The following is a 24,326-nucleotide window of genomic DNA, read 5'->3' as shown; positions in this document are numbered from 1 at the left end:
CAGGCTCTTCCGTTCATAGGATTTTCCCCAGATAAGCTTACTAGAGTGTGTTGCCATTTCCTACTCCATTGGGATCTTCCCAACCCAAGGATCAAACCTGTGTCTCCTGCATTGGTAGGTGGATTCTTATTTACTGTGCCACCAGGAAAGTCCATCTCCATTGCACCTTTTAGTTATTTGGCTGTACCGGGTCTTAGTTGTGGCACTCTGGATCTTTGCTCTTTATTGGGCCATTTGGAAATTTTAGTTGGGGCACATGAACTCTTCGTTGAGGCATGTGGGTTCTAGTTCCCTGACCAGGGATGGAATCCAAGCCCCTTGCATTAGGAGTGCAGAGACTTGCCACTGGACCACCAGGGAAGTGGTGATCCATCACTTCCTTTTTCCTTCTTTGGCCTTGCAAAGCGGGAGGCAGGGCCTTTGTTTCCCAAGTAGGGATCCACCCCGTGACCCCTGCACTGGAAGCATGGAGTCTTAACCGCCAGGGAAGTCCTCCACTGAAGAAATGGACGAAAAGGCAGAAAGGGTTAAAGAACTTGGCCAGGCTCAAGTTCTCAGCTCCAATGCTTTGGTGTAACAGTAGCTTCAGAAGGACACTGGGAAGCGGAGCTCTAGGAATGGAACATGGGAACCAGCGTGGATAAAGACTTTTCTCGTGTACACCATGGGCTGCTCGAATTTTGTAAAAAAGTACATGTATTCCCTGTCCAAATAGAATTTTTGCATGAAAAGGGGTAAATCCCCCACTCATCTACGTAGCTATGAATACACATACACTTCTTTCTTCTCTTGAAGCATCTATCGTTCTCAAGGATAACCATCTGCTCCAGCTAAGTCGCGGAGCCCTTTGGACTGACTGCGCACGCGCCCTCTGCAGACCGCTCTCTGCCTGGCATTTGTTTTTGGCGCGCACTGGGCTCCGCAGTCAGGCGTTTGAATTTTCGACCTTTAGCACTATTCCTCCTCCACCGTGGCTCGCGAAGGGTTTAATACGGTGGTCTTTTTCTCACCAGTCCGCGTTTCGAATCCCTCAGGATCTGACCTGCCCATGTCTGCTGCCTCATCCCCAGTGGAACTCCAGGAGTCCAAGCCAGCCTGGCTGGACCTTTCTCCCCAGGTTCCCTCGCCTGGAATATCCTTGCCCGCCCTTCAAGAACCGCGCCCTTTCCTAAGTGATTTGATTTCCCAACTGTCTCTTTCCACAGGCCGGGATCCCTTCCAGCGTATGCGCCAGGCCTGATTCACTCCTATGTTCTCAACACTTAGTCAGTCCAGGACACTTAAATTCTCCCTTGCTGTCTCAGCTCACAGCGTCTCGCCAACACTGCTGGAGAACGACTCGAACCTAAAGTCTCTGGCACCACCCCCACGCAGCCCCAACGTCTCCGCAAGCCTACGCATGCTCCCTGCGACGCGCACGCGCACTAAAGCAGAATCCGCGAGCCAGCTGAGGCCAACCACCTCCATCGACGCATGCTCAGTCTGGCGCTCACGCTCGATTCTCGCGCGCGCCCGGGGCGCATGCGTAGGGTCGGCAGCCCGCGAGACCTGATTTCAGTTTGGCCTCGCGATATTTCATCCAGCTGTTCCTCCGTCCGGCTGGCCTGCCTTAGGTGCTGCTTCCGGGATGCCCTGACCTGTCCTGGCTTGACCGGTACCGGTTCTCTTAATTCTCTCCTGCGACGCTCCTGGGCCCCCAGACTCCATTTACAGGCCGGTGGCTTCTGGTGGACCCTGCTCACCCCTACCCTACCCCATCTCGGAGAGCCCGCTGCGCCCCAGGAACCAATCAGCCGCCGCCTTAGGTAAGAGGCCCGCGTGTCCGCTCGAGGCGAGCGCCCCTATGGGGGCGGGGCGTGGGGGCGTGTTTCGGGGCCCGCCCCTTCCTCGACCGCTAACTGGTTGCTCCGACGCCGGACGGCTGTGTGAAACTAAGTACTAAGTAAAGCGACCCATGAAATGCTGGGTTGGCGGGAGTTCGGTGGAGAGGAGACAGATGATATGTATATAGCAGTTTCAGTTCTGGGGGGCCATTCATAGTGAGGGCCTGTAAACTAGCGGCAGAATACTGCGAAATCCCTTTAATAACGTGCAAAGAGAAACTTAAGTCCTGGGGACACTCGTAGAGGGCCTACAAACGGATCCTCGACTTTTGTCTTCCAAATGACAACAGACACTGTGTAAATAGAAATTTAATTTCTGGGGTTCTCGCGTGGGAGGCTTCTAAACAGATTCATAATTATGAGGACGTCCCCTGAGTGAAACATTCTATACTCAAGTTCCAGGGGAGACCCCATATAAAAGACTGTACATACATATGTAATTGTTAGAGAGTCTTTTAGAAAAAGTGTGAATAGACTCAAGAACTGGGATGGGGGTGGTGCTTTATACCATAAATGCGGGGTTAGGAATTGAGAGACTCCCCAGACAACTTGCAGATAGACACTTTGATTCTGGGAGATCCCCCAAAAGGGGCGTGTTAAGAGATGCCTAATTACTGAGGAAGCTCCCCCAAAGAGCCTTAATTTAATTAAGCTCTTAATTTCTGGGAGGTCGCCTTAAGAGTCCTGTAAATAAGCACAACTAGACTGGCTTTATACTTTTCTGGGGGGGGGGGGAGGTAGAGTCCCCAGCGGAGAAGGCAATGGCACCCCACTCCCATACTCTTGCCTGGAAAATCCCATGGACAGAGGAGCCTGGTAGGCTGCAGTCCATGGGGTCTCTAAGAGTCAGACATGACTGAGCGACTTCACTTTCACTTTTCACTTTCATGCATTGAAGAAGGAAATGGCAACCCACTCCAGTGTTCTTGCCTGGAGAATCCCAGGGACGGGGGAGCCTGGTGGGCTGCTGTCTATGGGGTCGCACAGAGTCAGACACGACTGAAGCGACTTAGCAGCAGAGTCCCCAGAGGAGCTTAGAGACAATGTTGCGAGTCCCCAAAATGCTTGTGGGTGAACTCTTAAATTCTGGGGAACTCCCCATCAGGGCTGTAGAATCCACTCAGATACTGTGTAAGTTCCCAGAAGAACATGCATGGGAAGAGGGTCCTTATGGGTTTGTAAACAGACACCTTGCTGCTCAGGCAGAATCCCCGTTGAGACAAGAAAACAGACACTTAAGTGCTGGGAAGGTCTCCCGGATAAAGTGTAAACAGGCCCTTAGTTGCACAAGAGGGAGGAGTCCCAATTTCTGAGGGGACTCTCCATGACTGTAAACAGTCATTTAAGTGCTGAATCAGTTTCCATAAGCATCTTTAAACTGGCCTTGCCCTCCTTTGTCTCAGAATGCAGTCTTCCACCTAGTTTGTGGCTGGGGAAGAGGTCATGTAAAGCAGTGGGAGAGGAGCTAGACAAAATTACTAGCTAGCAAAATTACTCCTGCATCCAGTAAACAGTTATTTCCGTTCTAGCGAAAGTGTCTTATGCAGGAACCTCTTAATGTCACTGTGTAATGGGGTAGGAGGTGGAGCGATTCATAGAATGATTTGAAGGCCCCTAAGAGCTAAGCAAAGGTCAGCATACTTTTTCTGTAAAGGTCCAGAGGGTAGTTATTTTAGACTCAGCAGTCTGTCTCGATTGCTCTGCCATTGTATCAAGAGGCCAGCTGTAGACAGTTTATAAATTGATAGATGTGGCTGTATTTCAATAAAACTATTCCCCAAAGCATAAGGCATACCACCTGTGGCCCTGTGAGCTATAGCAGTTTGCCTCATAGTCCTGCCAAGAGACATACTCAGAGATTTCCCTGGAATGAGGTGTAAACAGCTGGATAAACTCCCTAGTGAGCGATGAGAGAAAGAAAGTGAAGTCACTCAGTCGTGTCTGGCTCTTTGCGACCCCATGGACTGTAGCCTACCAAGCTTCTCCGTCCATGGGATTTTCCAGGCAAGAGTACTGGAGTGGGTTGCCATCTCCTTCTCGAGGGGACCTTCCCAACCCAGGGATCGGGCACAGGTCTCCTGCATTGCAGGCAGACGCTTTACCATCTGAGCCACCAGGGCTAGAGAGTGGGTCATGGAGGTAACCATATATTTTATAATGTCTTAGATTAAACCCTGGGGAGAGCTTGGAGTTTGAAGGATGGCAGACCATCAGAAATGGAAGGTAAACACACTGAAAGCAGAGGGACACCAGATGAAAATGGGTCCTTGAATATTGGAGCCCCCACACCCCCCAAAGATTGGCTTATCAGAAGAGTAGTTGTCAAACTGGAAGTCATGTTACAAATATGTTTGGATAGGATTTGCTACACTTTCGGAAAGAGTATGTCCCATTTTGGGGGCTTCCCTGGTGCCACAGTGGTAAAGAATCTGCCTGCAATGCAGGAGATGAGGGTTCAATCTCTGGGTCAGGAAGATCCCCTGGAGAATTAAATGGCAATCCACTCCATTATTCCTGCCTGGGAAATCCAAAGGATGGAGGAGCCTGGTGGGCTACAGTCCATGGAATCACAGAAGAGTCCAACACGACCGAGCAACTAAACAACAACAATATCCTATTTTTATGTGACCCTGCTGCTATGTGTTATTATTTATGCTGAACAAAGTGATTCATAGTTGGGAATAGTTTTGGCTACAAGAGAAAGCAGGGGATATTGTTTGTCTCTTCATCCAGAGATAGCCAATTTATGGTTAATAGGGAATCTCCAAATCTCGTGTTTTGTTCTGTCGTGCCTTCTTTCCATTCAGTTGCCTCACAGGACAAAGTAGCTGCTTGAGCTCCAGCCTCCACACCCACATTCCTTTCAGCTAGGAGGAGAAGGAGATAAAAGGCATGTGCCAGCATCTGTGAAGAAATGTTTCCCAATGCTGCCAAAACACACTTCTAGTATCATACCGTTGACCAGAAAGAACTTAGTCACATGGCCACACCTAACTGTAGACCAGCCTGAGAAGTGTATCCTGGATAACCATGTACCCAACTCAGAACTGTGGGTTTTATTTCTTTGAAAGAAGTGAAGAATGGATATTGGAGCCCACTGACGGTCCCTGCCACAGCCACAGAGCTCTCTTGAAAGGATGTGCTTTCTGATAGTTCAGGGTAAGCCAGATAGAGTGAGGAGAGGCTCTCTTCACCCTGGAGTCAACCTCATTCTCCCCACAGGTGACCATGTCTGAGTCTGGGCACAGTCAACCGGGGCTCTATGGGATAGAGAGGCGGCGGCGCTGGAAGGAGCCAGGCCCTGGCGGCCCCCAGAATCTCTCCGGGCCTGGAGGTCGGGAGAGGGACTACATTGCACCCTGGGAAAGAGAGAGACGGGTGAGTGTCTGGGTCCAAGGGCGGCATTCATGCGTCCATTCATTCCACAAAGGTTTATTGAGCGCCTGCTGTGTGCCAGGGAGGTATCTGTGGACAAGACGAACGGTCCTCAGAGAATGATAAAGGGACTGTCTTAGATGAAGTGGTCAGAGGAAGCTTCTTTGAAGAGCTGACTCGTGAGCAGAGACCTGAGGTGAGAGGACAAGCCCTGACAGAGTCTGAGTGAAGAGCCTTGAAAACAGGAAAACAACCAGTGCGAACGCCCCGAGGCCTTTATCTGGTGTGTTCAAAGAGGAGCCTGGGGGCACCAGTGGCTGCACGGATGAAAAAGGGAAAACCATAGGAGATGAGGTCAGAGGTCACTGGTGCCAGGCCCTGTGGGACCAGCTTGGCCTTGGGAAGCACTTTGGAGCTCACTGAGGGAGATTGGCGTTGGAGTTGGAGCTGAGAGGTGCCAGAGCTCCCGTCTTCCAGAGCTGTGTAATCACAGGGGCCGTTTGTGTTTGCTGAGCAGTGTGCTGGCGCTGTGCAGAGTGCTTTCCGTCCGTGGTTCTTCCTGAACTTCTGCAGCTGCCCTGTGAAGTGGAGCCTACATTCGACCTGATTGTCACCAAGGAGGAAATGAGTCTCAGAGGGGAAGGGACACCCCCAAAGTCACAGGTCAATAACCTTTGGGGCCAGGACTCGAACCCAAATCCAAGGGAGCCTAGGGCATAGCACCCTCGTGCCCACTCTAGAGACTGTCCTGTCCTGGGAATCAGGACTTGGGAACCTCAGCCTGGGCCCCGTCCCACCCTGCTCCTCTCACTGCCAGAACCCACACCCCCGGGTTCTTTCTCCAGCGCCCTGTCCACCTCTGAGGGCTGTTTGTGGGGAGGTGGAAGAAGGTAACAGTTGGGCCAGTTTTTGAGCCATAAAATGGTAGATACGAAAGAAATTTCTTCACAGGGAGCTTGGCTCTTGCTCCTTCCCTTGGGTCTCAGCGTAAGTGGGAACAACAGTCTCCCTTCCACATGCATCCTTCTGGGGAGCATTACCATCTTCCTGCACTTGCAGCTTCAGTCCCTGAACAGGCAGCTCCCAGATCTCTGGTCTGTGACTCTGACTTCGCTGCTTAGCCCTGGCAGCCTGCTAACTGGCCAGTGGACTCCTCACAGCCTCCACATCTCCCGCTGACCCCAGTGTCTTCCTGCCATTTCTCTTCCTCTCAGGATCACTGACAGCCCATCAGGCCTCATCCTGGACACTCCCCACCCCCACCCTCCCTGCACCAGTTGCTGGACAAGGTGCCTCCTGACTATATCTCCAATCCATCATCATCTCTCCACCCTCGCCTCTTTTTTATTTTAATATTCATTTATTTGTTTGTTTGTTTATTTAATTACTTGGCTGCCTCAGGTCTTAGTTGCAACATACGGGATCTTTCCTTGTGGCGTGCAGTCTTGAAGGCCCAAGGGCTCCATAGTTGCAGCATTTGGGTTTAGTTGCCGACCAGGGATCAAACCTACGTTCCCTGCATTGGAAGACAGATTCTTCACCACTGGTCCCCCAGGGACATCCCCCTCACCTGTTCTTTCCAAAGCACTTTGATATCCTTTGGTTTGTCCGTCGTAGGCCAGTGAGTAAGCAGGCTTTAAACGTTTCCTCAGTATGTGGGTGAAGAAACAGACCCAATGAGAGGTCTAGACCCTCCCAAGGTTACTCAGGGCAACCAAGAAGTAACAGGACTCTAACCCAGGTCTCTCCCCTTTCTTAGACGGATTAGGGGTGAGTCAGAGGCCGGAAGAGGGCAAGGCGTGGGAGTCAGCTCGCAGGTCTGGGGAGGAGAAGGGGACTGCACAGCTGTCAGATAGCAGCTCTAGGTAGCTTGCTCCTGCCGCATGCCTGATGCCACGTGGATGGGTGGGGAGTCCTGTCTACTCTCAACCTCTTAACAGTCCTGTGAGGAAGGAATTCCTGTCCCCATTTGCCAGATGAGCATACAGGCCTAAGTGAGGGTGGTTCCTGGTCCAAGTCCATACAACCAACAAGAGCCAGGGCCAAGTTGAACGTAGTTCCCTCTCCTGAGCCCCAGCTCCTCCCACCCAGGCTTGTCCAGCAGAGCAGCTGGCAGCGTGGTTCTGGAGCCGGATCCAGACTGGGACTTGGCTCCGCCACTTAATGGCTGTGTGACCTTGGGCAAGCCAGTTAACCTCTCTGGATCTCAGTTACTTCATTCGATACTTGGGGCTCAAGGTACCTCTTTGACAGCGCTATCGAGGATAGGAGTGGTTCATGTCTGAAGGCATTTAGAGTGGCACTTGGCACTTCACAGAGTGTCCAGGGCGTCATTCCTGAGTAACTGCCCTCCCTCACCACAGGATGGCAGCGAAGAGACCAGCACAGCAGTCATGCAGAAAACCCCCATCATCCTCTCAAAACCTCCAGCAGAGCGGGTGAGCAGGGCAGACTCTTTCTTTGGAAGGGGAGGCTGGGAGTAGCCAGGGCAAGGATCTCTCCCACTGACCAGCACCTTCTCGCTCCCGCAGTCAAAGCAGCCCCTGCCTCCAGCAGCCCCTGCTGCCCCGCCTGCCCCGGCCCCTCTGGAGAAGCCCATTGTGCTCATGAAGCCCCGGGAGGAGGGGAAAGGGCCGGCGGCCACAACGAGTGCCTCAACCCCCGAGGGCACTGCCCCACCACCTCCGGCGGCCCCCGTGCCACCCAAGGGGGAGAAGGAGGGGCAGAGGCCCACACAGCCCGTGTACCAGATCCAGAACCGGGGCATGGGCACTGCCGCCCCAGCAACCATGGACCGTGAGTTGGGGGCCGGGTGGGATCTGGTTGGGAGCCGACACCCCCTTGCACAGAACCTCAGCACATCCTCTGTCTCTTGCTTTCTCTCGCCTGCAGCTGTCGTGGGCCAGGCCAAACTGCTGCCCCCAGAGCGCATGAAGCACAGCATCAAGTTGGTGGATGACCAGATGAATTGGTGCGACAGTGCCATTGAGGTACTGGAGGGCTGGGCAACTCTCCCTGCTCTAGCTTCTCTGGGTTCTCCCCTCCCCTCCCCGGTGCCCTCCACTTTCACCCTCTTGGCAGGCAACACCAGCCTCAACGGCTTTTGGGCAGTGGCTGCAGTGAGAGGAGTTCCCTGGTGGCTCAGCTGGTGAAGAACCTGCCAGCCAATGCAGGAGACAGAAGACTCAGGTTCCATCCCTGGGTCAGGAAGATCCCCTGGAGAAGGAAATGGCAACCCACTCCAGTATTCTTGCCTGGAAAATTCCAGGGAAAGAGGAGTCTGGCAGGCTACACTCCATGGGGTCATTCAGTTCAGGTCAGTCGCTCAGTCGTGTCTGATGCTTTGCAACACCATGAATCGCAGCACGCCAGGCCTCCCTGTCTGTCACCAACTCCCAGAGTCCACCCAAACCCATGTCCATCGAGTCAGTGATGCCATCCAACCATCTCATCCTCTGTCGTCCCCTTCTCCTCCTGCCCTCAATCTTTTCCAGCGTCAGGGTCTTTTCCAGTGAGTCAGCTCTTCACATCAGGTGGCCAAATTACTGGAGTTTCAGCTTCAACATCAGTCCTTCCAATGAACACCCAGGACTGATCTCCTTTAGGATGGACTGGTTGGATCTCCTTGCAGTCCAAGGGACTCTTAAGAGTCTTCTCCAACATCACGGTTCAAAAGCATCAGTTCTTCGGCGCTCAGCTTTCTTCACAGTCCAACTCTCACATCCATACATGACCACTGGAAAAACGACAGCCTTGACTAGACGGACCTTTGTTGGGGTCATAAAGAGTCAGAAACAACTGAACACGTCCACGCAGCAGTGAGAGGGAAGGGATGAGAGAGTTTTCACCTAACTGGGCTGAATCTCAATGGCTCAGCTGTGCTGGTGGTTCAGTTACTGAAATACTTTGATACTGGTTGGCCAAGAGGGCTCCGCTAGCACCAGAGTCCCTGGTCCCTCCTCCCCAATCCCACAGCAGGGCAGCCTCCAGGGCCTGCGTCAGTCCTTCTGCTGATTGGTCGAGCCCCGTGCTGGACCAGTGCAAACTGGGTTGAACGTCAACCCTCCAAGGTTCCAGGCTCCATCCCAGGAGCCCCCATCCTAGTTCACACCTCACACTCCTGGTCGTCATACCTACTTCAGTGTCCCAGTCTTTATTTCCCTTCTTCTGATGTGTTTCCCCCGTGACCTGACACATCACTTCTCTGCTCAGATTCTCCCAGGTGAGCCCCGTCTCCTTCCCAGCTTGGCCTGAGTAGAACAGCGTGCCAGGCCATCTGTTTCCTGGCCCCTGCTGCCTTTTTGGGTCTACTCTCATGTTGATATCAACTGCGGCATGGGGGAAAAAAAAAGATTACTGTCCAGGCCCTGCTATTGAGCGCTTACCCACAAATCCCCAAATATGGCTCATATAACTGAAGAACTAAATTTGTAGTTTTGTTTCATTTTAATTAAACTTAAGTGGTCACATGTGGTCAGCATCTACCATATTGAATAGTGCTAGCCTTTGACATTCTTCTTTGATGGGTCCAGGGTTTGGCCCAAAATTATATTCTTTTCTTTTTTTTTTTTTTTTTTTTTTTTTAGCGCTCCAGGTGATTCTGCGGTGCAATAGCCACATGGAGGGCATGACTGTCTTTCTTGAGTGTCTCTCACACCCCCTGGTGTTGAAAGTCAGCATTGCTGGCAGCCCAGAGTCGAAGGTCTCCAGACTCCACAGGACTCTTTTTTTTTTTTTAACTTGTTAATCTTTTTTTTTTTTCCATTTATTTCTATTAGTTGGAGGCTAATTACTTTACAATATTGTAGTGGTTTTTGCCATATATTGACATGAGTCAGCCATGGATTTACATGTGTTCCCCATCCCGATCCCCGTTCCCGCCTCCCTCTCCATCCCATCCCTCTGGGTCTTCCCAGTGCACCAGCCCTGAGCACTTATCTCATGCATCCAACCTGGGCTGGTGATCTATTTCACCCTTGGTAGTATACTTGTTTCAATGCTATTCTCTCAGAACATCCCACCCTTGCCTTCTCCCACAGAGTCTAAAAGTCTGTTCTGTACATCTGTGTCTCTTTTTCTGTTTTGCATATAGGGTTATCGTTACCATCTTTTAAAATTCCATATATATGCGTTAGTATGCTGTATTGGTCTTTATCTTTCTGGCTTACTTTACTCTGTATAATGGGCTTCAGTTTCATCCATCTCATTAGAACTGATTCAAATGAATTCTTTTTAATGGCTGAGTAATATTCCATGGTGTATATGTACCACAGCTTCTTTATCCATTCGTCTGCTGATGGGCATCTAGGTTGCTTCAGTGTCTCCACAGGACTCTTAAATCCCACAGACAGGAGCCAGGATCCGCCCGGCTCCCCTTCCTGCTTGCTGCTCCCTTTCTCACGCTTTGCCAGTTTCCCCAGCTTTCCTGAAGCCCAGGGTCTCCCACGTGTCACTCCAGCGGCCTGCAGTTACCCAGTTCTGTCTTCCACCTGTCCTTTTGTTCCTGAGCCTCTCCCTTCCCATCCCCAAAGTCAGGTGCCCCTTTCCCACTGTGCTCCAGCCACACTGACTTCCTGTTAGCTTCTCGACCAGACAGGCTCTTGTCTACTTTGGAGCTCTCACAAATGCTCTTCTTTGCAGCAGGAACATTCCATGTGTCCCTCCACCACCACCACACATAGAGTTTCTGTGCCCAATGAGGGGATATGGGGCCATAAACACTTTACTTTTATATCTGACAAGGCAGGGGGGAGTCACGGAAGTCTGTAGGGCCCCCATCTCCCACGTAAGCAATGGGCAGATTTATGAGGGTTGCATCCCGGCATCTTCCCACAGTACCTGTTGGATCAGACCGATGTCCTGGTGGTTGGTGTCCTGGGCCTGCAGGGGACGGGCAAGTCCATGGTCATGTCGTTGTTGTCAGCCAATACTCCGGAGGAGGACCAGAGGTGAGGGGGGCATTGGGTAGGGGTGTGGAAAGCTGTGGGGGAGGTGGACACCCGCCTTTATCAGCCGGGGTGTTGCAAGTGGCATCACTAAAGGACTTTGGGAAGTTACTTCCCCTCCCTTAACCTCAGTGTCTGTGTCAGAGGAGGATGATGACGGGCTGGACCACACTCTCATGCAGCTTCAAGGAAACCAGTCCTGTTCCTCCCTCCCTCCCTCCCTGCCTTACTCCAGGAAATGGGATGGCCGATTCATTAAGTCTGGATTTAGGTCCACCTTGGTCTGAGCCCTGTGCTGGCTGGCTGGCTGACCTCGGGCAAGCACCTTCACCTCTTGGTGTCTCACTTCCTCATCTGTCAAGTAAATTTTTGAAGAGTGAGACAAGATTGGGAAGGCAAACTTTAACATGAACCTGGCACAAGGCAAATGCTCCCAGGATGTGGCTATTTTGGCCTGAAAATCAAGAGTGAGGGAAGAGACCTGGAAGAAGGGTGTGGCTTCTAAACTAACCTCTTTCCTGCCTTGTTAGGGAGGATGGGGTATCGTTGTGAAGGTAGAGGATGGAGTTGTGGGAGAGGATGTAGGTGAGGGGGGAGTTTAGGAAATAAGGCTCCAAACTGAGGGCAAGGAAGAAAGAAAGGCAGGGATCATAAGGAACAGAGTAGGGGATACAGACAGTCTAAATTCAGGAAGAATCAAGATGGGGGTGAGCAGAAGTAGTGGCCATTGAGGATTTCTTTGAAAAAATGGGGGTCTGGTTTTTTATGAAACCAATGATTTTGCTGTGGACTCCATGGATGGGCCTCAGGGGTCCATGAACACTCCACTGGTGTATGTAGGATTTTACATACATCTACAGCCAGGCTTTTCTTCTAGGGGAAGGCTCCATAGTTCCCAGCAGATCTCAGAGGGGCCCGAGGGAACCCCAGAATGGGTTAAGTTTCCCTGTGGTGAGAACATACATCCCCAGACCCAGAGCTGCGGGTGCTCTGCCTCCCGGCGGGCTCCATCCTGCTCTTCTCGCTCACGACGTCAGCTCCGATCTGGCACAGCTGCAGCTCTCTTGGCTGGCATTCTTTCCATCTCAGCTTCCACCCCCAACTCTTGGCTCAGAGTCCTCAGCTAGACTCCTATCAACCTGACATGTCTTTCTGAGGCAGCTCAGCCTGTGGTGTGGTAGACATTGCTACCAACTTTGGTCATCAGGTCTCATAAGGTTTTTTAAAATTTTTTATTTTGTATTGGGGTATGGTAAATTAACAATGTTGTTAGTTTTAGGTGAACAGCAAAGAGACTCAGCCGTGCATACACATGTATTCATTCTCCCCAAACCCCCCTCCCATGCAGTGTAGGCTGCCGCACAACATCGAGCAGGGTTCCGTGTGCTGTACAGTAGGTCCTTGTTGATTGTCTGTTATAAGTATAGCAGTGTGTACACGCTAACTCCAAACGCTCTAACTGTCCCTTCCCCCTGCAAGCATTAGTTCATTTTCTAAGTCTGTGAGTCTATTTCTGTTTGTGAGTTCATGTGTATCATTTGCTTTTAGATGCTACATTTAAAGAATGCCACGCAGTATTTCTGCTTCTCTGTCTGACTGCCTTCAGTCAGTGTGACACTCTCTAGGCCTGTCCATGTTGCTGCAAATGGCGTCATTTCACTCTCTTGTGGCTGAGTGATATTCCATTGTATATATGTACAGTGTCGTCTTTATCTATCTCTCTGTTGGCGGTCATTTAGGTTGTTTCTGTGTCTTAGACTTTTGTGAACAGTGCTGCAATGAATATTGGGGTATGTGTATCTTTTTGAGGTCTCATGCTATTGTAAACAACGCGGCAGTGAGTATTAGGGTGTTGTGTATCTTTTGGAGATACTTACATTTTTTTTGTTTCGGATTTTTTTTTTGTCACACCACACATGTGGAATCTTCATTCCCCAACCAGTGATTGTGCCCCCTGCATTGGAAGGGCAGAGTCTCACCTCTGGACCAGAAAAGAAGTCCAGATCTCATAAGTTTTACCCCTAATTATCTTGAGAATAGGCTTCCCAGGTGGCTTAGCCTGTAAAGAATCTGCCTGCAATGCAGGAGACCCAGGTTTGGTCCCTGGGTCGGGACAATCCCCTGGAGAAGGAAATGGCAACCCACTTCAGTATTCTTGCCTGGAGAATCCCATGGACAGAGGAGGCTGACAGGCTATAGTCCTTGGGGTCTCACAGAGTCAGAACCTTGAGAATTCATCTGCTCCTCTCCTCCTCCACACCCATCTCCTGGCCCAGGCCACTGCCACCTTCCCTGGAGGAGGCTGGGAGCCTCCTAACTGGTCTCCCTGCTTCACTTCAATTCAATTAGTATTTACTAGGCACTTTCCATAGGCCAGGCCCTGTTCTCCCCATTGGGACTACAGCAATAAACAAAAACTGGCGGAAATCCCTGTCCTTGTGGAGCTTGCATTTTATTTTATTATTATTGTTATTATTTTTGGAGCTTGCATTTTAATGGAGGGGATGGTAAGCAAGCACGTTAGATGGTAACTGAACGGGGAAGGGTTATAGGGCGGTGGCGTTGGAGCCAGGTTACCGTTTTAAATCAGGTGGTCCAGGAGACATTTGAGAGCAAGCAGACTTGGAGGAGGGGAGCAGGGAGAGCGTTCCAGTCAGGGCAGGAACTAGGCTCCGGGACATCCGCATCCTCTCCCTGTGGGGTGGAGAGTTTTCAGGTCTGTGTGTCCTGTGCCTGGAGGGCACACTTGGTAATGAAGAGCTGGCAATTTTATATCACCGTGTGTCAGCCACTCTTCTAAGGGCTTTAAGTATGTTAACCTCACAGTCACCCTGAGAGGTTGAGACTACTGTCCCCGTTTTATAGACGAGGAAACAGAGAAGAAAGATTAAGGAACTTGCCCAAAGCCACAGCCAGCAAGAGGCAGAGCTCGGGTTTGAATCCAGGCAGCCTGGGAGAGTCCCTGCTCTTAAACACCTCAGTCTAGTAATTTTGTTGAGAATTCACCCCAACTTATGGGTTGGGGTGAAGTCACATGATATAAAGCGTAGCATCCAGACAGCAGGGCCACGGATGGAATGCTTTGCAGGCGGGTGGCGAATCAAGTCCCACAGGCGCTCACGGCCTCACTCTGGAGGCGGCAGAGGCCGAGAACCTGACCTCTTCATGACCCCACCTGCTCCTCCGCAGGGCGTATGTTTTCCGGGCCCAGAGTGCCGAAATGAAGGAGCGAGGGGGCAACCAGACCAGTGGCATCGACTTCTTTATTACCCAAGAGCGGATTGTTTTCCTGGACACACAGGTGCCGGCCCCCCCCACCCCACCCCACCCCGCCGCATGCCATGTTAAGCTCCTTCCCTGAAAACATCTAAGCCACACTTTGCTTGGGTTCCCCGTGGCTCCAGCCAAGCCGTGTACATGCTTGTGCCTTTGGGCAAGTTATGTCTCTTCTTGGCCCTTAGTCCCTTCTTGTCAGATTTCATCCCTCTCCCCTCCCATCCGTTGTGTGCAGAGGCACCTACAGAATCTTGTAACTCAGTGCTCCCCAACCTTTTTGGCATTGGGGATCAGTTTCGTGGAAGACAATTTTTCCACAGACTGGGTGGTTGGGGGAATGGTTTGGGGATGATTTCTCATAAGGAGCTCACGACCTAGACCCTCGCATGTGAGGTTCACAGTAGGATTCGTGCTCCTATGAGAGTTTAATGCCGCTGCTGATCTGACAGAAGGTGGAGCTCAGGGGGTAATGCGCATAGCGGGGAGCGGCTGTAAATACAGATGAAGCTTCATTCAGTTGCCTACTGCTCACCTCCGACTCTGTGGCCTGGTTCCCTCGGGGGTTGGAGACCTCTGCTGTAGCCTATTGGTTTAAAGGGGGGCCCTGGAGTCAGTCTGAAGCCAGATCTGACCTTTAATTCTTACCAGTTGGGTGACTTTAAGTTTTAACCTTCCCCAGACACCTCAGTTTGTTCATCTGTGAATGGAGTTGATAGTTGCTTTCAGCTTCATAGGAGGGTTTCTGGGAGTCAGTGGACCAGTCCAGGCAGCGTGCTGGGCCCAGGAGCCAGCACGTGGGAAAACTACAGGCACCTGAGTGTCACGGGAGCTGGCCTGTCCTGTGATGCCCGGCAGCTTTCCTCAGCTCCTCCGGGTTCCCTGTTCCTCAGCCTGGCATCCAGGGCCCGTATGGCTGGTCTCCCTCCGACGCACCACAGGCTCTCTCCCGAGCTGCGCGACGTCAGCCAAGTTGCTTAACTTTGCCATTCCTTAGTTTTCTGAAGCAGCATAAACAGCGTTACTTCCTTCAGCGTTACGTTTCTGTGAGGCATCAGTGAGTGAACGCAAGGGAAGTCCTGGCAGGCCTGGCAGGAAGTGGGTTCTCAGTCCTGTTGGCCGTCAGGACTGGCACCACGAGAACACCCTCTCTCCCCCTGCTCTGTTCCCTGGCCACTGCCTTCTCCCTGAAGACTCCTCGGGGGCAAGTGCCTCCTCCCAGGAGCTGCCGCCTCTGAGCCCCCACTCACGGCGCCCGTGTGGCCGTCCCAGCCCCGCTCGTGACTGACCACAGTCTGGTTCTCGTGTGCTATACTCGCTCCCCCACTGCCTGCTGCTCCTCAGGGAGAGGCCCGGCCCACCGCTGGTGCTCAAGGGATGTTAGTGGAACAGAGTTCTGGCCGCCGTACACATGGATGACGGGCGAGTGGGAAACCTTGCGCAAATACGGGGTGAGACCTGTGTGCCAGGACCACCAGCACTCAGAGACACAGTGAAATGGCTGTGGGTGGGGCCAGGACCTCCATGGAGCAGAACAGGAGTTAAGATCCAGACACTGGTGTTTGAGTTAAGTTTTAGAAAATGAGCCCTTGGGAAAACCTCTTTCTTAAAGGATTCCACCAAGTGCAATAAGAAATAGATAGCCCAGCCGCTAATTTAGGCTCTTGTTTTTCTAAATGGAATGTTCCTTTAAGAAGAGGTGATGAGCTCACCGCTAATTTTTGCACACCCACTGATGCCGTTTTTAAAATCCTCACCAGTCTTCACATTAATCATGGTTATTTGACCTAAGTAATTATCTTAGTGAAATTTTGAAGGCATTTGAAACAACAAAACAAGGGTGTTGTAGGGACATGACTCATTCATGTAGATGTTAGATTTATTAGCCCTGGAAGCATTCTTCTAGGGCAGGCGACACTTGAGAGCGGTGGGGATTTGCAAGAGCTGGGGAAAGTGAAACTGCTTTGAGACTTTTTTCTTTCACCTCCTCTCACTGATTAGCTCTGTACTAATTAGAAGGAAGCTGCCTGTGTTTCCAAACTTACTTTGTCCTGAGAGATGGTGTACTTGCCATCACCAAGTGGAACTTGGGTGACTGTGTCTCCTGGGATCCCTACACCCACCCTGACAATCCTCTCTCTTCCTACCCCAGCCCATCCTGAGCCCCTCCATCTTGGACCACCTCATCAACAATGACCGCAAGCTGCCTCCAGAGTACAACCTGCCCCACACCTACGTTGAGATGCAGGTGAGGGGACCGAGCCAGGCCTGGAGACCCGGGGCAGAGGGCTCATGGGTGTGGGTTGGCCAGTTCTATTTGCAAAGAGCCCTGGGTACCCTGAGAGCTGGTGGGAGAGGATGGCACCAAGAGCCAGGTCTGACTCTGCCCCTCGGAAAAGAAACCCCCACCTTGAGCCTCCACGTCCGCCTATATGACCAGGGGCTGATCATTGCCATCTGGCTCGACCTAGGGACAGCCTGGAAGGGAAGTACCAGTGCAGTCTGGACACAAAGTAGGTGCTTCTGGGCGCACAGTAGGTGCTTATAGGCTCAGAGGCCCTTTTCCTGTGGCCCCCTCAGCTGAGTCCTGAGATCAGGGACCCCATTCTGGTCCCTGGGGACCTTCAACTCTGTTGTCCCTTCCTGCCCCCCTCAGTCACTCCAGATCGCCGCCTTCCTCTTCACAGTCTGCCACGTGGTGATAGTCGTTCAGGACTGGTTCACGGACCTCAGTCTGTACAGGTGAGGAACTGTGGGGGGTGAGCCAGCTGAAGGACGGGCCCCCAGACTCAGCGATCTGCCCAGCTCTAACCACTCCCACACGGCAGCCAAGGGGGCCCTTTGAAAATATAAGCCAGAGAGCATCACTGCCACTGACTCCTCTTTCAGCGCATGCACGTAGACTGCTCTTGTCACTCCCAGTAAAATCTGAAGTCCTTCCCCTGCGTGGTTTACAAGGTCCAGTGTGATGTGGTCCCGGTCACCATGTTGACCTTTCCCTCCACGTCCCTCACTTCTTCCATCAAGGGTATAGTGGCCCCATAGCTGTTCCTCCTGCTACTTTGAACCTCTGCACTCCTCATCCCTTGGCCAGAAACACTCTCCTCGGGTGCCAGCCCCCCTGCCCTTGTCCTTGAGGTCAACCCGAGGCCTCCCCTGACCTACTGAGTCTCCTGTGACCCTGCCGTGTACTTCTTTGCATCGATGACAAAGCCTTCTTTATGGTCCTTCTCCCTCATTAGAATGTAAGTCCCAGTGCCTCGCACACCGCCTGGCACAAGGTGGACATTTAACCCTAGTTTGTTGAATGAACAGCGTGCTGAGGAGCTGGCACGTCTGGTTCTTCGAGCCTCATGGTTCATCTCCTCCAGGCACGGGTGCTGTCCCCGAAGTACCCTGCTGGACTGGGAAGGGAAGGAGCCAGGATCTGGCAGGAGTGCTGCCTAAAGCAGCTGGAGGTTCCAGAAATGCCTCCGGATGGGACTGGCTCCCATCCGTAGGTCCCAGGAGGTAGCTGTGGGTTGGCCAGCAGCCCTGGGCTCAAGGCCCAGACAGACAGATGGAAGGAACGGGAGCTCACAGGGAGTGAGAACCAAGCTGAAGGCAGCAGATGTCCCCAGAGTCAGGCAGCCCTGGGTTTGAATCCTCGTCCTTGTTAGGCAGTGGTCGCTTTTTCCACAGTTCCTTGTAAACAAACGGTGTCCGGCGATGAAGTAGGTTAAAGAATGTAAAGCATTCAGCACAGTACCTGGTACATAGTAAGATGTTGACAAGTAGGAGCTTAATGTATGTGCTAACAACTCTGGGGCTGGAGATAGGCTGAGGGTCTGGCTAACAGTAAAAAAACAACTTGTTGGGAGAGCTAGCTGACATGACCAGATCTAAGTGGCTTCATTTGGAAACATCCCCTCCTCCCACCATTGTATGTTGGTTCGTTCAGGGAACAAGTGTATTGGACCTTGTTTAGGCCAGTCGCTGTCCTTTGCTCTGGGGATACAGATGTCCTCGAACAGATAACAGGGGCTGCCCTGGGAAGTTCACATTCTTGGTGGGGTAGGGGGTGCGTTGTGGGCTGACCTGGCCCACACAGAGCCTCAGTTTTAAGTCAGTGTCTTCAAGGTGGGCTTCCCAGAGTGGGTGAATCACTGGAAATTGTGAGCAACATGTTTGCGTATGTCTGCATGAGGATACTAGCCAGAGTTAATCAGACCCTATTATCTCTTATCTCAGGTAATGGGTTTATTTTATTTACTTTTATTGACATATGTTTGGGAAAATTTACTTTAAAATTGCATAAACTGAGAACTTATATTGATGCAAAAACCTGCACGGCTTTATTCCTAATTGCCAAAACGGGGCAGCCAGGATGCCGTTCAGTAGATAAATGGATCCGTAAGTTGTAGCACATCCACATGTTGTTCAGCCGCTCAGTCGTGTCTGACTCTCTGCGACCCCACAGACTGCTCCGTACCAAGCTCCTCTGTCCTCCACTGTCTCCTGGAGTTTGCTCAGATTCGTGTCCCTTGAGTCGGTGATGCTGTCTAACCACATTATTTAGTGTTGAAAAGAGATGCGCTGTCATGCCATGAAAGACATGCAGAAGCTTCAGATGCATATAATTAAGTGAAAGAAGCCAGTTTGAAAAGGCTTCATACTGTACGATTCCAACTCTGTGACATTCTGGAAAAGGCAAACTATGGAGACCAGTGAAAACATCAGTGGCTGCCAGGATTGGGAGGGGAGAGGGGAGCAGAGACAATTTAGGGCCTGAGAAACTACTCAGTGTGATACTCTGTGGTGTGCTCACATGATTTTATTTTATTATTTTTTTGTCAAAACCCACAAAACAGACAGACAGCAGGAGTGAACCCACATGTAAATCATGGGCTTTGGGTGACAGTGGAGGGTCATCAGGGGGTGGGGCAGGCAATCTATGGGAAATCTCTGTACTTTCCACTCAATTTTGCTGTGAGTCCAAAACTCTAAAAATAAAGTCTTCTTCTGGATGGCATGAATTCGTTAAAAAATACATAGCATGTTGATGTGGGTCCATGAATTGGTGTCTAAGGGTTGTCTCTGGATTCCCTAAAATTGTGTGAGGAACATGATGTCTGTGTGGTGCTTTTTCCCACCGTGGCTCTCGCTTTAATCAGATCCGCAAAGGGAGCCCCCTCCTTCCCCAGACAGTGGGATACAGGGGGCTGGTGCTGGAGCACCAACCTCTCACCCAAATCCCCAGGTTCCTCCAGACAGCAGAGATGGTGAAACCCTCCACCCCATCTCCCAGTCACGAGTCCAGCAGCTCGTCAGGCTCCGACGAAGGCGCCGAGTACTACCCCCACCTGGGTGAGCGGAGAGGGGGTGAGGGGCGGAAACCCGGTGTGCACTGGGGAAGGGGGCGCTGGGAGGAGCGCCCACGAGAGCCGTGAGGAGGCGTCAGGATTGTCTGCCACTGCCTCTGTAGGCCCCCTCAGGCATCAAGGGCACGGCCCCCAAGGCCAACTTCGGCTCCTCAATCAGAATGGAAACCTCATGGGGGCAGGACCTTAGTCTTCCCATATCTGGATCCCTGGCCTGGGGCTCAGGGAGTAAGTGTCAAGTTGGCCCAAGTGGCGCCCTGCACCCTGGCTGTCCTGCCTGGGGCCCCTGCACACATGTCCTTGGCCCACTCTGTCCCTGACCTGCTCTCCTGCAAAGATCTGGCTCATTTATGACGCCCCAGACAGGCTCTTCCCCATTCTTCCGCCTGGCCTGGCCCCTGGTCTTTCTGGCTCAGTCCTGATCACGTGCCCACCTACTCTTCATCTATTCCATCAGACTGGGACCTTCCTGAGTGCAGAAGCCAGATCTAACTCATTTTTCCGGATCCCCAGCATCAACCAGCATAGGGGCCTGGTTGATACTTACCCGTGATCTGAACTCTGGGTCAGGGCAGGTCTTTGGAGTGAGAAGGGGAGTCTGCGTGGAGCAGCACCAGCTGCCTCACAGGCTCCACCTCCCCCCCCAACAACCCCCCCCAAGTCTTCCTACAGAACAAAGCTCGCCGGGAGGACTTCTGTCCCCGCAAGCTACGGCAGATGCACCTGATGATTGACCAGCTCATGGCCCACTCCCACCTGCGGTACAAGGGTGAGGGTCCCTCGGCTGCTCCCAAGCTGGCCTGTGGCCCCCTGGCTCCCAATCCAGTCCCATGGCCCTGCCCCCAGACTTGGGAGGAAGGTCAGACATGATCCCCTGACCCCAACTTGACCACCCAGCACAGACCTCCCTCCCCGCCCCCTGGCCCTGGTGCCTGCAGCCTCTCATGGTTCTCTCCGCCAGGTACTCTGTCCATGTTGCAGTGCAATGTCTTCCCTGGACTCCCACCTGACTTCCTGGACTCTGAGGTCAATCTGTTTCTGATGCCCTTCATGGACAGCGAGACAGAGAGTGAAACCCCACCTCGCGCAGGTAGGGTTCCCCCTCGAGGGGATCGGGCCATGGGGTGACACAGGCTGTCCTGGTTTGAGGGTGAGAGAGACTCTTCCTGGTCTGAGCAGAGACATAGGCCTGTCCATGAGTTGCTCAGACCCTTTCTTGGGAGTGTGTTTCCAAGTCGTGGAAGAATGGGGGGACCTGCACTGAGGCTGAACTCAGGCGCTCCTGGGAGGCCAGGACGCTGTTCATGGGGAGGCCGGCCCTCTCTTGGCAGGCTCGCTCCTCCCCTCCTAACCTCTAATTTTCCAGGACCTGGTTCCAGCCCCCTCTTCTCCCTGCTCCCTGGGTACCGAGGCCACCCCAGCTTCCAGTCCTTGGTGAGCAAGCTTCGGAGCCAGGTGATGTCCATGGCCCGGCCGCAGCTGTCACACACGATCCTCACCGAGAAGAACTGGTAAGAGTGCTCGGCAGAGGGAGGGGGTCAGTGTGAGGGGCTCCATGTCGAGGGTCTCGGGGATCTCTCCACACCTCAGCACCTGTCCTGGAACGTTGATCGCCACCATCTTGTTGCTATTCCCTGTGATTTTGAATCCTTATGAGCCGGTAGTATGTAGGTCTTGTTACCCGTTTTACTAGTGGGGAGGGTTAGGCTCAAAGAAAGGAAGTGTTGTGTAGTGAGGTCACATATCTGTAATTAGGTGTCACTTGACTGCAAGGAGTAGGACCAGTGCGCCTGGTCAGGTTCAAGGATTGATTCTAAGACCCTCAGTGCAGAAAGCATAGCAGCACCGGAGAGGAAAGCAGAAAGCCGTCAGGAACCACGGGAGCTGCGTTGTCCAGCTCCCGTGGCTCTCGGGTCCTATCATCCCCCCCACTTTCCCACCTCTGCCCTCAGGCTTTCTCCATCTGCCCTCATAGAGCCCTGCACCACCTCCCCAGCCTTGACCCTGTGTGACTTTCTATGTCCAGAGCCCACAGATCTAGGACTGCCTCGTTTCCAAGAGAAACAAGAACTTGAGAAGTAGCTTTAGCTTGGCTTCCCCGGTTCTGTCCAGTCAGCTGTGGGCAGAAGGGGCAGGGAGTGCGGACACAGCAGGACGCCACTCAGGGTGCAGGGCCTGGGGGATCGGAGGTCTGCCCCTCTTGTTGATATGAAGCAGGACCAAGCAGGGAGGAGAGAACTGGGGCGGTGGTAGGGTTATGCTGCTGCTGGACGTTCCTGAGGGGCTTCCCTGGTGGCTCAGTGGGAAAGAACACACCTGCCAATGCAGGAGACTCAGGCTCAGTCCCTGGGCCAGGAAGATCCGCTGGAGAAGGAAATAGCAACCCACTCCAGTATTCTTGCCTGGGAAATCCCATGGACAGAGGAGCCTGCCAGTCTAGTCCATGGGGTCACAAGAGTCGGACACAACTTAGAGACTAATGACAACAAAAGATGTTTCTGATCATCACAAGACTCTGGGGGGCTGAAGAGATAGACCCATACCCACGAAGGCCAGCACTGAGGGGAGTGGGAAGCAGTTTGGGCTCACAGCTGGGGGCTTGTGGACTTCAGCGTCTCTTTCCCCCAGGGAGGTGAGGGGCTTGGGCCACCTCACATTCCCCACATCCCAGGCGATGGGGTTGGTCGTGCAGGGCCTGCAGCCAGGGCAGCACTGACTCTCGACCTCCCCTCACAGGTTCCACTATGCCGCCCGGATCTGGGACGGGGTGAAGAAGTCCTCCGCCCTGGCCGAGTACAGCCGCCTGCTGGCCTGAGGCCAAGGGGAGGAATGTCACACAGAAAACCCCCTTCCGGGCCCCCGGTGGGTGGTGACGGGCTCCCACATTCTCCCCCCACAGGGTGGAGAAGGGCAGCAGGCCTGACGGACGAGGGACCGCGACTTCCTCGTCCGGAGACACGAGGGGTCCAGGGCCAGGCCCCTACCCTCCAGGGAGCGTTGTTCAGGGGGCGACTGAGATCCAGCCCTGTAGCTGGGCGGAGCAGTCCATCCTCAGCCCCCAGGGCCAGGCAGTGGGAGGAGCCTGCGTGGTCACCAGCAAGCCCCGCTCCGAGCCAGCCTCCCTCTGCAGGGACCAGAGCAGCAGGTCCCTCTGCCCTGACTCCAGGCTCCTGCCTGGAAGGTGAGGCGGCATCTGGGGAGCTCTTCATCGGAGCGTCTGGTGGTTGGAATAAACACAGTCACACAAGTCTGTTCTCGTGCTCCTCTTCCTCCCCAGCGTGCGGTCCTGGGAAGCCCTGAAATTTCTGGTTCCACCCCTTGGGGGCAGGGGAGCCATGGCCTTCCATTGAACTTCCTGTGGGGACACGTCCACTGTAGGTCAGAGTTGTCAGCAAGTGCTGCCTCCCGCCCGTGCGCCATGGAGGACGACATGCAGGGCCCTCGCGTTTCACCTGTTCTCCTGACGATGGTGCCTGCCTTTGGTGATACGGCCTAGCTAAACGCAGTGCCTCATTCAGTACGTTAAAAAGTAGGACAGTCACTCAGTGTCCTCAAGGGATTGGTTCCAGGACCCCGAAGATCCCCAGATCGTGGCTGCTCAAGTCGCTTAGGTTAGACAGCACAGCATGCGCTTCTGTCCTCCCACCTACCTAAGTCATCTTCTAGGCGCTTAAAGCAGCTCATCCAGTACCAATGCTAATAAATGTAAATACAAGGTAAAGTGTATGTAAATAGTTGCCAGCACTTGGTAAAGTCAAGTTTTGCTTTTTGAACTTTCCAGGTTCCCCCCCCCCCACTATTTTCAATTCAAGGGTGGTTGAATCCGAACATGTGGAACCCTCCAGTACAGAGGGCCAACTGCCCTTCCCCTTAGTCAAAACAGGTGCTGCCCTTGTCAAATACTTATACGTTATTAACCTTTAGACATGATGGCTTCCCCTATATATATATGTATGTATGTGTGTATATATATATATATATATGTATATATATATCTACTCTTTGAAAAATGGCCCCCCCTTCAAATCCAGAACCTAACCCTCAATTAAATACACCAATCAGTTCATTATAGTACCTGCCCTCCCGGACTCAGTTAAATACAGTACACCATCCTAGTTCAGTGTTTCCCAAAATACTTGGAATTGGTCTGGTCACCACACCCTAATCCCACACTAGTCCTGACCCTCCAGCAATGCCGCTCCACATTTCAGTAGAGCACTTGGTTCCAGTCTAAGCAGCTTGAGCTGGTCTGCCCAATCCACCCACCATCGCACTTTGGTTTCCCTGGCTTCTTGCCCTTGGGCATATCCTGTATACAGTCCTGGTGTGCAGGTCATGGCAACCCCAGGGGGACTGGTCTTTGGAGAAAAAGGTACAACTGAAGAGGGTGAATTGAAGTGATAGTCGTACAGTCTTGTCCGACTCTCTGCAGCCCCATGGGCTGTAGCCTGCCAGGCTCCTCTGTCCATGGAATTCTCCAGGCAAGAATA

The 24,326-nt window shown here is 52.6% G+C and overlaps 1 protein-coding gene across 2 annotated transcripts; it reads left to right on the top strand.

The window, feature by feature from the left end:
• Positions 1-1,472: 1,472 nt before the first annotated feature.
• On the top strand, positions 1,473-23,101 carry SMG9 (SMG9 nonsense mediated mRNA decay factor). 2 transcript variants are annotated; one of them, XM_065920627.1, is made up of 14 exons: positions 1,473-1,805; positions 5,106-5,261; positions 7,622-7,696; positions 7,790-8,054; positions 8,151-8,248; positions 11,094-11,206; positions 14,393-14,504; positions 16,629-16,724; positions 17,133-17,218; positions 19,716-19,822; positions 20,498-20,605; positions 20,798-20,926; positions 21,203-21,347; positions 22,573-23,101. In XM_065920627.1, the coding sequence occupies exons 2-14, from the start codon at positions 5,112-5,114 to the stop codon at positions 22,649-22,651; spliced, it is 1,563 nt and encodes a 520-aa protein (XP_065776699.1). In that variant the 5' UTR covers positions 1,473-1,805; positions 5,106-5,111; the 3' UTR covers positions 22,652-23,101. The 2 variants fall into 2 exon arrangements, with proteins under 2 accessions (XP_065776699.1, XP_065776700.1); XM_065920628.1 differs by lacking the exon at positions 5,106-5,261.
• Positions 23,102-24,326: the final 1,225 nt, after the last annotated feature.

The sequence above is a fragment of the Muntiacus reevesi genome, chromosome 2 (genome assembly GCF_963930625.1).
Source record: "Muntiacus reevesi chromosome 2, mMunRee1.1, whole genome shotgun sequence".
Taxonomy (NCBI): domain Eukaryota; kingdom Metazoa; phylum Chordata; class Mammalia; order Artiodactyla; family Cervidae; genus Muntiacus; species Muntiacus reevesi.
The sequence above is the reverse complement of the archived record's forward strand: the minus strand, read 5'-3'. Positions and strand labels throughout refer to the sequence as shown.

Bases quoted from the DNA above. Each gene is read 5' to 3' on its own strand.
- SMG9 (XM_065920627.1), top strand. From the start codon at position 5,112: ATGTCTGAGTCTGGGCACAGTCAACCGGGGCTCTATGGGATAGAGAGG. The intron at 17,219-19,715 runs GTGAGGAACTGT...CCAAATCCCCAG, and splicing joins ACGGACCTCAGTCTGTACAG to GTTCCTCCAGACAGCAGAGA. The intron at 20,927-21,202 runs GTAGGGTTCCCC...CTAATTTTCCAG, and splicing joins TGAAACCCCACCTCGCGCAG to GACCTGGTTCCAGCCCCCTC.